General features: G+C 37.6%; 1 protein-coding gene across 3 annotated transcripts in view; it reads left to right on the top strand.

Moving 5' to 3' along the window:
- Positions 1-17840, top strand: part of GNAO1 (G protein subunit alpha o1) — a 261560-nt gene that overhangs the window by 83187 nt on the left and 160533 nt on the right. For all 3 annotated transcript variants that reach the window (XM_074211283.1, XM_074211282.1, XM_074211284.1), the window contains one exon: positions 17396-17537. In XM_074211283.1, the coding sequence (XP_074067384.1) occupies positions 17396-17537 (142 nt within the window). The remainder of the gene's footprint in view (positions 1-17395; positions 17538-17840) is intronic.

The following is a 17840-nucleotide window of genomic DNA, read 5'->3' as shown; positions in this document are numbered from 1 at the left end:
CTACCAAGACCCACAGCTGCCACTGCTTATAATAATTGAAGGACATTTTTCTCTAGGTAAAAGATGGATTGTACTCTGTAGGAGCCTGGCTCAGACGATGCTATCTGTCCAGTTCTGCTATTCTACTTGTGTTTTTACCCTCTGCATATAATGCCTACAGTGTATAGCCATGTGTGAGCTCTTTGAGGACGACCTCGCACTTGGGGGCAGCTTGTCCCATGCCAGCATTAAATCAGCCTTTATACTTAGGAAAGCAAATTCTCATGATTCTGAATCAGATTCCCCTCTTCTGGGGCATTTGTGTTGCTATGTTGTCCTTCCCCTCATAGCTCTCTTTCTGAAAGTCCCGTCATGCCAGAGCAGGAACTACCTTGTCCAACTCTCTCCTTCTAAAGAGGAAGGAAGGAAGGGAGACCCAGAGATTGGAAGTAACTTGTTCAGGGTCATATAAGCTAGTAAATGGAGAACAGGAACTAAAATGAAATTCATCTCTCCTGATTTCCAGGCTAAGGAGTCTTCTACTCTACCACCCTTTCAGCAAATAATTAAGCATTTATTAAGCGCCATTTACCAGGTACTGTGTTAGGCTTCAGAGTCCAAAAACCCAAAATGAAACAGTTCCTGTCCCCAAAGAGCTTATATGTTATGGAAAGAAACAACATTTATGAGGATACACAAAATAAATAAGATTATTTAATAACTTGGAGGGTTAGAAAAAGCTCATTTAAAAAGTGGTGTTTGATATGAGCTTAGAAAGAAATGAGAAATTACAAGTAGTAGAAATGAGGAGGGAATGCATGGAAGACACCCTGGACAAAGGCAGAGAAATGAGAGACAAGGGTCCAATATGAGAAACAGCAAGAAAGTAGTAATCATTCTGCAAAAGAATTTTAACAAGTCTTTATTTAGCCTGTTCCTCCTTCACCAAATGTCTCTGGGGTGTTTTATATAGAGTAACAGTTCTTAGCTTTTGTTGTACCCTGGAATTCTATTGAAGAGTGTAGACCTCTCCTCAGAATATTGTTTTTAAATAATCGAAAGAATGTTAAATGCAAGTTTGGGGTTAGTGAAAATAAAGATATACATTTTTTCCCATTCAAGTTGTTGGAATTCCTGAAATCTATCTACAGACCACTTGGGAGTCCCTGGACCCCTGATTTCATGCTAGAAGGCATCTTAAGATCATTTAATCCAATCCTTTCATTTAAAAATAGAGGCATCTGAGACCCAGAGAGTGAAAGAGATTTGGCTAATGTTACCTAGATTACTATCTAATATCAGGAGTAAAATCCAGATACTCTAAACTTTAAAGCCAAGAAATTGTTGAGTCACTTTTTAGTGATGTCCAATACTTTGTGACCCCTCTTGGAATTTTCTTGACAAAGATACTGGAATGGATTGCTATTTCCTTCTCCAGTTCATTTTATGATTGAGGAATAAGTGTTGGAGTCTGGATTTGAACTCACTAAGATTTTTCCTGACTCTAGGCCTGGCATTCTATTCACTGCACCATCTAGTGGCCTGAAAACCAATGAATGGTCTTGCTTTTATACTCTGTTCAAGCTAATTCACAATCTGGAGAGTTCTTTGCCTTTGAGGCATAACTGTTTTATTTCAGGGGAGACAAATGTGTAGAAAATGTCACACCAAATAACAAAGAGAAAATTTCAAGTCCATTCTGATTTAAGCTATTCTAGGGATAGTTTTAGTTGTCATATCAAACATCCCAAGCACTTTCGACATCTTGGCTAATAAGGGATAGGAGAAGGGACTTCCATCAAATTTGCTAAATGTTTGGAGTTCCTATTGGGGCTGCTGGAGAATTTTACTGTCAGCTGCTAGAATCTCTGAGGCTAAAGGATCAGCTCCTATCTAATGGTGTAGTGTGGAGAAAAGAGCAGATGAGATTGTTTTGGCTTCAGGCACCTCCCAAAGCTAAAAGCATGGGGAGCCAGCTCAAAACAACTTGCCTTGTTTATTGATGTTACATCATAATCTGATGTAATGTTAAATGATCTGTGGAAAATGGGAGCAGTTTAACCTGTGAAATGCTAGGTTAACCTGAAAAATATTCTCAGCCTCCAGTTGCAATATCAGAACAAGTTCCTGGATTATAGGTGGAAGGCTAGGGCTACCCATTGAGAGCTATGAAATTGAAATACCCAAGGAAAACCACCAAGGGAAGACTCATTTATATGAATCTGGATTCAAAGCCCAGGAATTATTGAAATCTGGGACCCCTAAAGTGTAGCTAAATGGCACTGTTCTCAAAGTCTTGAAGTCTAAGGCAAATCCCCCCATACCTAGTTTGGGGGCAATATGTCTACTTAGGGGAAGTGCCTTTAGATCTCAGTGATACATACTCCATTCCCCACTTATCTGTGCCTGTAAACCACATGCCAACCTGGATTAATCATGGCCCATCTGCCTCATCAGACAAATCTTGATAATAGCAACAAGTTCAGGATCTCATCTCGAAGCAAATAATGTCCAATGATGATTTTATTAACCAACGACTTTGATTTAAGTGGCACAAAACACAAGGGAGAGGTCCCTGAAAACCAGTACCCACTTCAGCCAAGAAGAAACAAACCATATCTAAGGCAGGACCAACAGCTGTTCATTTCAGCATCCTCTCTCTCTCTTAGAGAGCTTTTCTTTCCCTGGGATGTCTCACCTATGCTGGCCCTTCTCCCAACCAGTCAGATTCTATTATTGCCTAGCAGTTTTTCTCTTGCCTTACTGCTGTTTGCAACACCTCCCAATTTAGTCTCATCTGTACATTTCATTAACATACTGTTTACTCCTTTTTCAAGTGCTTTAATAAAAATGTTAAATGAGAGAGGATCTCAAATCAGAACAGGACACTATTGAATACTTCCCCTAAAACAAAATCTATTGCCTATTTTCAGGCATCTTTATAAGTAATCTCATGGCATTGTCCAGAGGGTTGAAACCTAAATACTATAGTAGGAAAGGTGACTTCCCCCCTGAGGCATTAAGCAAATCATTTCCCTTCTATGGACCTCATTTTCCTTTTCTGTATAATGAAAGGATTGGGTCAGACAACTTCTAAAACCCTCCCAGTCCTCTGAGATCTCAGTGCCTCACACTTCACAAAAGCCTGGGAGCCCCAAATTTTCACATACCCCTGCCTCTTCTCTTGCTGGGTATTTCCTGCCACATAATTTGAATTCACATAAAATACAATAATTTTCTAAAGCCCTTCACAAAATATTGGAGGAGCCAGCAGAATTTACCTAGTCTGTACACTGGCTCCAAGTCCAAGCAGTGTCCCTTCCTATACTCACAGTCAATCTGCCTTCCCTATTCTTAGAGCTTTTCAAAAAAGAAGGCCCTTCCTTCTCTCCTGCTCTGTCCTAATTCCCTCTTCCAGTCTTTCACTAGGCTTAAATGAATTGAAATCCCTCCTGCATAATGCCACAATGAAGTCTGTTTCTTTTGTCTTCAATGCAGATGGCAAACATCTGGCTTTCAGCTTCCATGCCTTGTCTGTTCCTTTTCTTGAAGATTATTAGCTTGACTACACTGCTAATTGTCCCATCACCAACAACCTGTTAATGGGTCTTTGAACCCAATGGGTCTTAACCCCCACACTTAAAAGAATACTCCCCCCTCCACTCTACTTACCTTCCTTCTAACCATTCCTCAAAGTCCTACATCTGTTGGGAAGCTTTCCCTCTCTTTTCGCTCTTAAGAATTCCCATAACTGAAAGTCAATACTAGAGAGTCTTCCCTTTTTTTATATAGCCTGACCCTTTTGAGGATGGGGAAACTTATAGATCTCTTCACAGAATGTCTTAAATAATAGCATATAAAGCATAGAATTACAAAAGAAGCAAATTCCACTAAAGTATAGTTATCAAAATAGGGGAAGGGGGAATTTCACAAGTCCCCTGAAATTCATGGGGTCCATAGGCCCCAGGTTAAGAACCCCCTTATACCCTTAATTTGGTCCACAGCATATGTTTATCTTATTTTAAACTATTCTCTATTGTTCAATTGTTTTCAGCTGTGTTCAACTTTTCACGATCCCATTTGAGAGTTTTTTAACAAAGATAATGGAATAGGGTCAAGTGTGCCTAGGATCATATAGCTAATTAAGTATCTGAGACCAGATTTGAACTCAGGAAGACAAACAAGTTCAACTAACTCTAGGTCCAGCATTCTATCCACCATCTAGCTGCCCAAATTATTTCCCCCCTCTCCCTGCCCCTACCATTTACAACTTATTTCTGCCTCCTTAAATGGAATACTCAGGTGAATGTAAAGGTACATCCATAGAAATTCTCATATTTTTAAATTTGCAAAAAAATCTGAATTTGTTACCAGAAACTGTCAGTCCAAAGATAAGCATTTTAAAGATTATTTTATTCCCTACTCCCTCTTTTCAAAATCTTCAGAAGTTCTTTATCTGGTTTTTCTCAGAACCAAGTTTGACTTGTTTGCTTCTTCTCACAGTACAGAAGTAATAATCCCATTCCATACAGGCATCAAATGTGTTTAAATACTCACTGGGCCTGCCCTTAACCTCCAGATAACCTGTAACAAAGACATTTGCTCTTCCACCCTCATTCAACAGATATAGCCCTACTAAGGACAATGATGAGTCAGTGGAGAATTGGTGTAATCATTTGGGATTTTTCTAACAATCCAACATGAAAAACTCAATTCATTCTTTTGTCCCCAAGTTGAATTATCCATCCCATTCTGCTTTCCTTATGTATAGATAAGGAAAACTCAATTCTCTCCTTTTGATCTAATGTTCAGGAAACCTGATTAAATCAGGAGATTGCAGGCTCTGTCATACAAGAAAAAGGTGGTACAAAAAATAGATAACAACTCACATTCTTATACCATTCTGAAATATACAAATTTCCTCACACCAGTCCAGATAAGAAAACTTAAGCTCAGAGATGTTAAGCAGTTTATTCAGAATTATAGGCTAGTAAGTGTCAAAAGTCAGGATTTTGAATATAGGTCCATCATTCTTTACTCAAGAATGTTGCCTTCTGATGTCATTGAGTAACAAGGATTACAGGTTCTTATAAAAGGAAGCAAATTTGACCTAACAGCTGTCATTGAATCTTGGGATGAAACCCATGACTGAAATGTGGCTGTGGAGGGGTCCATCTTATCAAAAGAAATGTTAGGTAAAAGGTAGATTGCAGTAGCACTGTATATTAAGACATAATCATATGAGGAATTCCAGGAACCAGAGTGGAGTAAGTAAAATAGAGAATTTGGGTAAAGATAAGTGGTAAAACAGAAGCAATTTTGTTGTAGAACTATCTTTTTTATTTTTTAGGGTTTTTTTTTTTGCAAGGCAATGGGATTAAGTGGCTTGCCCAAGGCCACATAGCTAGGTAATTATTAAGTGTCTGAGGTCACATTTGAACTCAGGTCCTCCTGACACCAGGGCTGGTGCTCTATCCACTGCGCCACCTAGCCACCTCATTGTAGGACTATCCTACTGACCACCTGGACAGAAAGAGGAAATAGGTGAGGAGCTTGGCAAACAGATCACAAGCCAGCTGTGAAAGGATATAGTGGTGATGGAGGACTTGTCTGCTGGTGAGCTTGCTCTGACAAAAGCAGAGCAATTAATGACTTCTTGACTTAATGATAACTTTCTCTTTCAAAAAGTGGAGGAACCAAAAAAAAGGAATAATTCTATTCTGAATCTCATTCTCCAAAATAATGAGAACATTGGAGGAAAATTAAGTATAATGATCTGACATGCACCTTAATTTGGGGGAAGTAGAGTTCAAAAAGTCCTGACATCAGTGACATAGAAGTAGACTAAAATTCCACAAATGAAGTTAGGCCAGAAAGGATAGGAAATTCAAGAATGAAATGCTGAAGATAGAAAAAAAAATTATGATGATGAGAATGAAAAACAGGGCTATCTGAAAAGTCTAATATGGAAGGATATAATACTTGCTCATGAACTTGTGTTTTTAAAAGACATGGAAAGAAGAAGATGGAAGCCAGGGCAGGTAACTGAAAATGAATGTCCTTGAGCCATCAATTGTCAATTGTAAGAACTGCATCAGTAGTGATGTAGCTAAGGATGAACTAAGACTGGAAAGGAAAACCAAGGAAATGAAGTAGTTTGTTGCTTTTGAAGCTTTATTGAAGGAATGAGAAGGATGAAAAAAAAGGATAGAACACCTGTGTGGGGTGTATGAGATGACAATAACTCACAACAGAAAGGAGACAGAGCTGTTATACTTTTTTAGTTCTCTTTTTCTGCCAAAAATGATCTTTAAACTGAAAAGAACAAAAATGGTGAGGAAGTACTTGCCCACCAAGAAGTTAGGAGATTAAGTAAGGAAATAAAAGGAGTACATTTCTTTGTCCCTAATTAAAGTCACTTGTCCTAGATAAACTTCATCCTCAGGTACTGAAGATCTAACAAATGTGACTGCTGAGCCACTCTCAGTGATTTCTGAAAGAGAAAAAATTATGAAATAGGTATCACAAGACTGGAAAAGGGCAAATATTGTGATTTTTAAAAGAAGAAGAAAGAAAAAAGAAAATACTACTCTCTAATCATAGGCCAAACTTTAATTTCTTGGGGAAGAGTGATGTCAAGAAATCAAGAATGGCTCATCAAAGAGATGGTTAGTAAAGATCCTCAAAATGAAGTAGTTATTACAAAAAGTCAGCTTCCTCAAGAATGGTTATATGGGGCAGCTAGGTGGCATAGTGGATAGAGCACCAGCCCTAGAGTCAGGAGTACCTGGGTTCAAATCCAGCCTCAGACACTTAATAATTACCTAGTTGTGTGGCCTTGGGCAAGCCATTAACCCCACTGCCTTGCAAAAACCTAAAAAAAAGAAAAAAAAGAATGGTTATACTAGACTAAATTTATTTCCTTTTTGACAAGGTTGTTACCTCGTAGATCAGGATACAACTCAACATACCATTTACCTAGATTTTGGCAAAGCATTTCATTAGGTATCTCATATTCTTCTTTCTTGTCTTTAACATGGAGAGATGAAAGCTAGGCCATAATAGTAAAGTTGGATGGATTTGAAATTTAGTGACAGGCTATGTATCTGGCAGGAAGTTTTCAGGGTAGTGCCACAGGAATCTATGCTTGGCTCTATGCTGGTTAACATTCTTATAAATTATTTGGATAGATTATATGCTTATCAGATTTACATATAACAAAAAGCTGAGAAGAATAACTAATATTCCAAAGAATAGCACAAGAATCCAAAAACTTCTTGAGAAGCTAAAATTCAGTAGAAATAAATGTGAAGTCTTATCTTTTTATTAAAAAATGTATGGGGCAGCTAGGTTGCACAGTGGGTAGAGCACCAGCCCTGGAGTCAGGAAGACCTGAGTTCAAATGTGGCCTCAGACACTTAATAATTACCTAGCTGTGTGACCTTGGCCAAGTCACTTAACCCCATTGCCTTGCAAAAAAAAATTACAATTAGACAATGGCTTGTCTAAAAAAGATTTGTGGATTTTTAGTGAACCTCAAAGTCAATGTGATTCAACATTGTGGAGTGTTATAACCAGAGAAGAGATCTTAAGTAGCATTACTTCCAAGTACTGATTAGACAAGATAGACTCTGAAGTTCCCTCCAAATTTGAGGTTTTGTGATTTTAAAAATCTGAATTCCAGTGCAATGATCAGTTTAACAAGGATTACTGAGTAAGAATGGGACATAAGAGAGGGAGACAACTGGAGAAGTGAAGAAAGGACAATGTGGGGATCAGGAAAGAGAAAAGAATAAAAGACAGAATTAAATCTTCCTTGGTTAACTATTGACTACAGGATAAAAAACAAACTCTTCAGCATGACATTTAAGACCATTTGCAAGGTAGGTGGCTTCCACCTACTATCCAAACTAATTTCATATTATTTTCTTTCATGCACGCTATATTATAGCTAAACTATCTGCTATCTATTCCCCAAAATTGACATTCTATCTCATCTCTTTACCTTTGCACTGGTTGTTCCTCAAGTCCGGAATGTTACCCCAACTCACCTCTTGCTCTTGAATCCTTAGGATCCTTCAAGGCTCAATTCCAGTGGAATGTTCTTGATCTCTTCAGTTGTCATTCTTTCCTCCTTTCTCAAATAATCTTATATTTTATATCCCAATGATGTAAGGTTTATTGAGGGCAGGAAATGATCTACTTATTTTTCTTTGCATCCCCAGGTCTAGCAGAGGAATGTTCAGATAATAGCCAGTACTGGTTTGTTGAATTGAATTGGATCTCAGTTTCTACATCTGTAAAATTAGGAGGTTGGGCTAAGTGATTTTGAAAACCACTTTCAATGTAAATGCTATGACCTTTTAGGACACATTGGATTTATAAGGTCACGGATTTAAAACTAAAAAGAACTTTAGAAGCCCCTCATTTTGAGATAAGGAAATTTAGACAGAGAAAATGAATGTAAGTAGAAGAGTCAGGATTTGAATCTAAATCTTTTGACTTCAAATCCAATGTTCTTTCTACCATATCATGGACTTTTTAATGAAGCACAATATACCCACAAGTGGAGTGACACAAAAGACAGTAGGAACATACTAATAGACCCAATGGCTTTGGAAATATGCTTTTCCATAGTAAATCTGACTTAAAGAAGACACAATTTTTGGTGGAAGTAAAAATTGGCCATGGAAATCTATGCCAGAGGTAGCCAGTAGAGAAGGGGGCCTTCATATCAATTTGACTAAGTATCAAAAGAAAATATCAGGTAGAAGACCAGAAGAAAAGATCCTATACAACATTTTCACCATAAGAACAGTCTCTGAAAATCTGCATATACTCGGTATGTTTTGCTTGGCTTCTGGACTTCTATTGTCTGCTTCAAATATTTCTTCTCTAATGACTTTCATGTTCTAATTCCCAGTTCCATGTTTAAAATCAAACATTCAGATCTATAAACTCAGCCCAAGTTTGCTTCTAGTCTAGCTCCCTGTTCTTCTGATCTTCTGGTTTTGTTACCAGGGACACTCTCCAGTGAAACTTAGTTTGTGAGTGGACTTTTGAATTTTCCCCCAGATGTATAGAATTGAGATGGTATTCCCTCGACTATGTAATCCATTAAGAACATTGTGAGTTCCTTCAGTCATAAATAGGCAAGTATAACTTAAGTGACCTTTAAATTCCCCTCCAATACTAAAGTTATGCGAATCTATGATTCCATATCTAGGATGCAGAAAACAAATGCAACTTGTGGGGTAGGGGGAAGAGAGGGGGTAATGACTAATATATCACAGAACTTTCCAAATATGCAAGCTGTTTGACTAAGGCTGCATTTCAGATCTCTCTAGCAGGATTTGGGCCTTGGAAATATTTCTTACTTGACTAATCTTTTCATATTTTAAGTTGTCTGAAAATTCAGTATTTTAAGTGTATAAAAATTCCCTCAAGTTATTTCCCTTATGACTCTCAGAGTCCCATAAGGCTTTGAGCACCCAAGTTTTTATATCCCTTTTAAAATATGGAAGACTTATTTAGACCTGGGAAAATAACAGAGGATAATATAACTGGGTTGCTATGGTGTTCCATGAGACTGTTGCAGAGGGATTTTGTAAAACTCTTGTCCCTGTTTCTAGAATCTGAGGCCTGATGGTTACTGTGACTCTGAAATTTGGGACCATTTGTGAAGGAACATCCTTTTCCTTGCAAGAAGCTGTCTCAGGAAGCATGGAGCAGACCTGGTTAAAATGGAGAAGGATAGTGACAATGATACTTCACCTTGTGTTGTGGATACATGATAGTATTATATCAGACACTCCCAATGATTAGCGTTAAATAACAATTTTCTCCATGCCTCCCTGTGAAGAAAGGAGTCTTTCTTAATTGTGAGTGGTTAGATCCTTGCTAACCCAGCAGACTGATAGCACCTGATAGCATTGGAAGGAAGAGACCAGAAGGAACCCCAGTTTTGAAGTAGAAGAGAAATAAAAAGGTGATAAATGATGCAGAGAGTGAAGATTGGACCTTAGGGTCCTGCCCCTGATATGAATGAATAAATGAACAAAAGAATGAATAAGTCATTACTTAGTTCTTCCCATGTTCTAGGTCTGTAAACTCACCCCAAGTTTGCTTCCAATCTAGCTTCCAGTTCTCCTTCTGACTCAATGGGCAGCTAGGAGATACAGTGGATAGAGCACCAGGCTTGGAGTTACGATGACTTGTCTTCCTGAGTTCAAATCTTGCCTCAGACACTTAATAGCTGTGTGACCCTGGGCAAGTCACTTAACCCTGTTTGCCCAGTGTGCCTCATCTGTAAAATGAGCCAGAGAAGAGAAAGGCAAACCACTCTCTTTGCCAAGAAAACCCCAAAATGCACAGTTAGGCAGCAACAAATGTACAGGCACTGTACTATGTACTATAGATTCAGATACAAAAACAAAGACAATGCCTATTTTCAAGGAATATCTTGAAGTGGTAGGCAAGGAGAAAAGTCTTGAATAAAGACCTAGAAAGAGTAGTGATTGAGGTCCCATGACTTTTGATTGACCAAGTGCTTTCCAAGAATAGTTGTGTGTATTTGGTTGCTCCTCCAGGTAGATAGGAATGGAATTAGTTAGCCCTAGTAGTTTATGCTCACTGGTTGTGATTAAATATATGATTTTGTTCATTCAATAATTATTTGTAAAGGCTATGTCTTAAGCAAAGATTCTCATGGCTTGCAAGCTCACAAGTGTATAATGATTTAAATTGGTTTTATCTTATTTAACATTGTCACTAATTATCTCCTTAAAACAACTTAACTTGGGTCTATACCCCGAAGGGATTATGAAAAAGGGTAAAAATATCACTTGTACAAAAATATTCATAGCAGCCCTGTTTGTGGTAAAGAATTGGAAATTAAGTGAATGTCCTTCAATTGGTGAATGGCTTAACAAACTGTGGTCTATGTATGTCATGGAACATTATTGTTCTATTAGAACCAGGAGGCATGGGAATTCAAGAAAGCATGAAAGGATTTGCATGAACTGATGCTGAGTGAGATGAGCAGAACCAGAAAAACACTGTACACCCTAACAGCAACATGGGGGCAATGATCACCCAGATGGACTTGCTCATTCCATCAGTGCAACAATCAGGGACAATTTTAGGCTGTCTGCAATGGAGAATGCCATCTGTATCCAGAGAAAGAATTGTGGAGTTTGAACAAAGACCAAAGACTATACCTTCAATTTAGAGGGGGGAAAAAAAGCCATTATCTTATTATGTAATTTTGCTGTTTCTTATACTTGATTTTTCTTCCTTAAGAATATGATTTCTCTCTCATCACATTCAATTTAGATCAATGTATACCATGGAAACAATGTAAAGATTAACAGACTACTTTCTGGGGTGGGGTATGGAAGCAAGAATAGGGGTAAAATTGTAAAACTCAAAATAAATAACATCTTCCTTGGAAAAAAACAACAACTTTTGTTTTCAGTGGCCTTAAAGGATTAGGAGGCTGGAAGCATTCGTGTAGGCCAGGAAAATCTGAAAGAATTAGAAGACCCTGAAGTGTGGATAAAGCCTGGGGACTATGGTAGACAGATGCAGGAAAGGGTCATGAACCCAGTGGTTCAAGGTACTAGCCAATGATATTCAAGTAAGGCAGAGAATAAAAAGGGAAGAAAAACCAAAACGGTTTTTTGATCTACACTTGTGAAGTTGTTACATTTCAAGGATCTTATATGCGTAATTGTCCTCTAAATGCCTTCAATATTGCAGGGTACATAATGGAATTATTACATCAGATACCACTGATGGTATCTGCCTGAAATAATTTCTTCACACTCCAGTCTCTGGATTTGTGCAAAGTAAAATTTTGCAGACCTAAGTATATCCAAATCTGTATAATCACAGTTTAATTTGCCTCACAGAACATAGATTGATGTGGAAATTGAGGTGAGAGGAACTTGAATCTCTTACTAAGGAGGTAAAAAACTTTTGCTCCTGTAGAACTATATTGTCTATATAGCTAGAAGCTATATAATGGTCATCTCCTAAATGCAATGTATCAAAAGAAACCTTAGCAAAGATCCATTGAAAAGATAGAATGGATGATGGGAGTAAAGAGATTAACAATAACTGACTGCTTAGTGGTCTGGTGCTCTATCTGGAATCACGGTGATCTGTGTATATTTGTAACAGTGATCCCCTTCTGTAGCTCACACAGAGAGAGAGAGAGAGAGAGAGAGAGAGAGAGAGAGAGAGAGAGAGAGAGAGAACTTCCTCCTCCATGGCTCAGGATCTGAGGAGCAGGGCTTGAATTTTGGGCAGGCCAAGCCCCATCATCCCTCCTGAGATAGATACACTACCCCCCAAAATAAGAACAGGAAACAGCTAAGTGGTTCAGTGAGTAGAACACTGGACAGAGAAATCTGAGTTCAAATGTGACCTCAGATACTTGCTAGATGTATGATGTCTACCCTAACTCCGCTTCTTCATCTATAAAATGGGGAAGATAATAGTACTTATCTACTAGAGCTGTTTTGAGAATTAAATAAGATAATATTTGTAAAGCCCACTGCAAACCTTAAAGTCTTACATATGAATATAGCTATAAGAACCTGTCTCAAATACAAACCATCAACTACCTCACCTAAGTATTAAATGAGGAGAAAAGAGCACCAGGGAAGAAACCCAAACCAAGGAAATTTTTTTAAGTGGTTTGAATAGTCCTAATGTGTTTTACTCCTTTGATGTGCCTAATCCATAATTTCATATAATACCTGAAATTATAGGTTTGGTCAAAAGAGAGAATTAAAAATTCATATGCAAGGCCACTCACAAATACCTTCTCCTTTCCTCCCCACAAACTGAGGGAATTGTATTTAAGCAGTTGTGAATATAGCATGTGGTCAAATAAAAGAGGCCATTTTTTGTTATGTACTTCCTAAAACTCCACTGAAATTGGGACATAAATTAAATTAACATAAGGCAGTTTGAATAAGTATAGAAATAAATTCTTTTGAAACATGGTTAGAAACTTGAAATGTGGTTTCAAAAGATTTTAATTTTTTTTTTCAAAGTTTTATCCTTTTAAAAAATCCAGTAGGGACAAGCTCTTTGCTTTGAGACACCATAAGTGAAAGATTGTGCTCATTTTGATTAATGTCATAAATATTTTAAAAGCAGTTGTTTTCTCCCTAACATATTCATAGGATCTTAGAGCTACAAAAATGAAGAAGTTCAATGAGATACTAAGTAAAAGGTGCTATCCACGTCTAAGTCTTATAATCTTTTAAGGCATATAGTATCATGGGGTCATAGGTTTAGGACTAGAAAGGACATCATAGACCATCTAGTCTAACTAATTTATAGATGAAGAAGCAGTGGTTCAAGGAATGATTCAAGTGTCCAAGAAACAATTATTCAGCTTAAGAGGTAAGGTTTGAACTCCCAGAACAAGTGCTCATTTAGACATAACATGATGACTCCTTTGTCTGATCCTGGTATGTGGCATAATGAAAAGAGCCCTTGTCTCTGGGAGTCAGAAGACATGGATTGTAGTACCCTGAATTCAGGCAAACCACATAAGCTGTGTAGATGTCAGTTTACTTGACTGCCAAACAAGGTTGGTGTTGTGTTCCCTATCAACCCTCTGGAATCAAATAATCAAATATTTGATCAGAAGGATCAAATAATGGGGAATGGAAATAGGAATGAGATTAAGCATTTATATAGCACCTATTATGTAGTAGGTACTGTGCTAAGCACATTAAGATATTGTGTCAATTGATTCTCAGAATTTCCTTAGGAAATAGTTACTATTATCGCCCCCATTATACAATGGAGGAAACTGAAGTAGACAAAAGTTAATGACTTGCCTGGAGTCACACAAATATTAAGTGTCTCAGGACAAATATGAACTCAGTCCTTCCTACTTTAGAGCCTAGAACTCTATCGTACCAACTAGTTGTAATAATAGCCATGAAATGTTCTGGGAAAGTACAATAATGCTTTGTACATAGTTGATGCTTAATAAATATTTGATGAGTCACATTGAATAAAATACTATACAGTCATACAGTATTAATATTCAGAAAGACAGAATGATTGAAAGATGGTAGCACAGAAGCTTGAATAATTCGGGTTTCAGTCTCTTCATCTGCAAAATGGGGATGCTGATATCACCTCCTCCCCAGGGTTGCTATAAGGATTAATTAAGTAAATATATGTAAAGCTCTTTACAAAGCTGAAAGCACAATATACACATTGCTTGTTGTTGCTGCTGCTACTGTTGTGACAAGAGGGAAGGAACCATGACACCCAAAAGACCCAGCAAGGAAGAAAGCCAGCTAATATCCAAGAGAATAGACCCCAGGGCTGTGGCTCCTAAATGGTGGACCTGAATTCCAATGGATATGCCAAGAATCTTAAGGCACTTAACCCTTTTAGTTGAATGCCAGTGAATGCCAATCTAGCAAAAGGACTCCTGATTATCCTTTAGTGTTGACAACCTAAATGTTGAGTGAGCCCAGTTACAGCAAAGAATAATAATGTTGTGCCCTCCCTTAGAAAGCTGAGTGACCATGCTCCAAGAGGCACCCTAAATGCCCCCACTTCACTGTTTTTGAAAGCACAAGAGCTTGCCTCTAGATTAGCATAGCCACACCACTCTAAGAAGATCCTGATAGGATACCAGGGTCCAAAAATAATTTAAATTGTCCCTAGAGAAGCAATTTGGACTATTGGATAGAAAGCCAGACTTGGGGCAACTAGATGGCACAGTGGATAAAGCACTGGTCCTGAAGTCAGGAAGACATGAGTTCAAATCTTACCTCTCACACACAGCTGTGTGACCCTGGGCAAATCACTTAACAGGAAGGAAATAAGGAGGAAATTATATGAGTCAAGAAGAACTATAATCAAGTCCTGTCTTTGTGACCTTTGGCAAATGATGTATCTTTTCAGGTATCTCTGTAAGACCATAAATTACAAATCTTCATAGAATAGAAAATTTCACTTTAGGTAGTATCCAATTTCTCAGATCTAGGCCATTCCCTCCCAGAAAAATACTTTCCTAATAACATGGGGTGAGTTCAAAGAAAAGCAATATATGTGTTCTGGCCAAATACTGAAAAAGACTCCTCTGTCTGTAACCAAAAATAACAATTAGTAAATTGATGGTCTTGTTTATTCTTTTATTCACAAGGACAATCACTGGTTTGTTTCCAATGAGATGTCCTAATTCATTAAAGCTGCTGATTCACCTGCACTCAACAAGCATTGATTTAGCATCTTCTATGTGCCAGGTGCTGGTCAGTGTAAAGATAGTCGAAAATTGACCCTGTCCTCAATGAACTTACATTCTTTAGGAATATGATGACCCTCTCTTGGGTTCAAAGAACCAGTTATGCAAGTACAGAAGAAGGGAGGTAGAGCTAGACAATATTTCATGTTTAAAAAGGTAGTTAGTTGCCAAGGTCACAGGGAGATAGAATATAAAGTCAATATCAACCAAAAATGTGGGCAAAAACCCCTCCCCCAAAAAACTAGCAAATTAATATCTAAACTGCATTAAGAGAAACCAAGAAGACAAAAACAAGGACAAATTACATGGAAAATGTTACATTTTATTCTAGGTACCACACTTTAGGAAACACATCAAAAAGCTAGAATATATCAACCAACAAAAATGTTTGTGAATTTCCATAGTTCTTACATTTTGTAGCAGGAATATAGGCTTAGTAAGTACTTTTAGTCAGCACCAATAAGACACAGGGCCTTGTTTAAGCTAGCAAATAATTCCTTTTTTTTTTTAATGGATTTACAGATACCACTCTAATGTATTTTTTCATTGTTCTATTTCAGAACATTAATAATTACATGTGTTTATGTTTATATATGTGCATGTGTGTGTATATGTATATATGTAGGCATATACATTGATGTACATAGCTATATTTTATGTCTCTCTATATATGTATGTTAGAAAGTCTCTCCCTTTGCTAATTACAGAAGAGATATTCCTTCATTGAGGTATTGTGGAGACTTTTGCATCTTTGTCCCTAAAAAAGGCCCTTTATTTAGCCAACTTATAATTTCAGAAAGACAGCATAGTGTAATGAGACGTGGTCTTGAAGCCAAGAAGATCCAAGGTTTTCTCTTTCCTTCAACCATTCTTAACATATACTAACTTTGGGTGAGTTATTCTATCTCCCTGTGACCTTGGCAACTATCTAAGACCTGTAAGTTGCAAAAAAAGTACCATTTTGCTTCAATGTAGGGTATTTCTTCTCCTGGAAGTTCTTGTAAAAATGAAATTAAAGACTCAGTCCTTGTCCCTTCCAGTATTTGATGATCATGGTCAGTTTTCTATAGAATCTACCATGAGACAGTGGTCAGGAATGGGAAAGTGTTATACCCTGAAGAGGAGGAAGCTGATACAATTAGAGTACATGACAGTGGTGAATTTTCCCAAGTAAACTCCTTTGGATGTTAGAACATACTTGGATGTTGATGGTGAATAAATGAGTACGTGTGAAATGTGGTGCCAAGTCTTCCCGCCTCCCCTCCTCCTGGTGCTTTTGCATATGGCATTTTTCACTGGATAGAGAGATCTTTAAGGCCTCAAGAAAAAAAGTGTCACACCTCCCACTTCTTAATATGGCCTGGGAACATATTTTCTTACTTCTACCCTAGATTAGATACTACTAATACAAAATCCATGTTAATTTAGACTCAGGCTGGCTTCAGGAAAGTTTACCTTTGAGCTAGCAGAATTTTCTTTTGCCTGATACCATTCACTATGGTAGAGTGAATAGAAGCCTTAAACTAGAAATCTCATGCTGATGTGCTAACTAGCAATGAAGCCTTGGGTAATTTTCTTCCCCTTTTGGGATTTTCTTTTCCTCCTCTATAAAATGATGGGGTTAGATTAAGCTTAGATTCTAGCTTTAAAATTCTGTATTCTAAATAAGGTCTCTTCCAGTTCTGTCATTCTATGTTCTAAGGTCTCTTCCAACTCTGTCATTCTATGTTCTAAGACCTCTTCAAACTTTGTCATCCTGTGTTTTCTGTTCTAAGGTCCTTCCAGTTCTGACATTGTTGGTTTCATACTCTAATTTATGCTCCTTCTAGGTCCATCCTCCATTGCTTTATGTTCTAGATCAGTGGTTTCAAACTCAAATAGAAATAGATCCCTGCAACCAAAATATTAACTTAGAAAACTACAGGCTAACATTATATATACTGTACTATATTTTTTATTTATTTTGTTAAATATTCCCCACTTATATTTTCATCTGGTTTGGACCATACTCTACAGTTTTGTAGACTAAATCTGAAGTCTCTTCTAGCTCTGTGATTCTAGTATTCTATGACACTTTTTCAACTAAGAAATATTCTTATGACATTTGATATATTTGGATTTTTTTAGGATTATTCATGAAGATGGTTTCTCCGGAGAAGATGTGAAGCAGTATAAGCCTGTGGTCTATAGCAACACTATCCAATCCCTGGCAGCTATTGTCCGTGCCATGGACACCTTGGGCATTGAATATGGTGACAAGGAACGAAGGGTAGGTCAATATTCTGATTGAGACAGTGGGTTGAATGACTCCTCTCTCTATTACTCTGCTTTCTCCTTTTTTTAAATACCAGGCTGCCTGGAAGGAATGACTGTGGATTATGCCGCATAAGAGAAGGCATATTTACACAAGCTAAGCAAATATATCCAACTGACTTGGTAAATATAATCGAAAAAGGGCCTCAGAGTGAAGAGGTAGGCCCAACTTTAAGAAGGAGCTTTTAATCAAGGCAGTTCAAATGCCAGGTTTCTTCTGCAGATAAAAAACATTTGTGCTGACCTATACACTATTCAC

This window comes from Macrotis lagotis, chromosome 1 (assembly GCF_037893015.1).
Source record: "Macrotis lagotis isolate mMagLag1 chromosome 1, bilby.v1.9.chrom.fasta, whole genome shotgun sequence".
In the NCBI taxonomy this organism is placed as follows: domain Eukaryota; kingdom Metazoa; phylum Chordata; class Mammalia; order Peramelemorphia; family Peramelidae; genus Macrotis; species Macrotis lagotis.
This window is presented reverse-complemented; position numbering and strand designations above follow the sequence as displayed.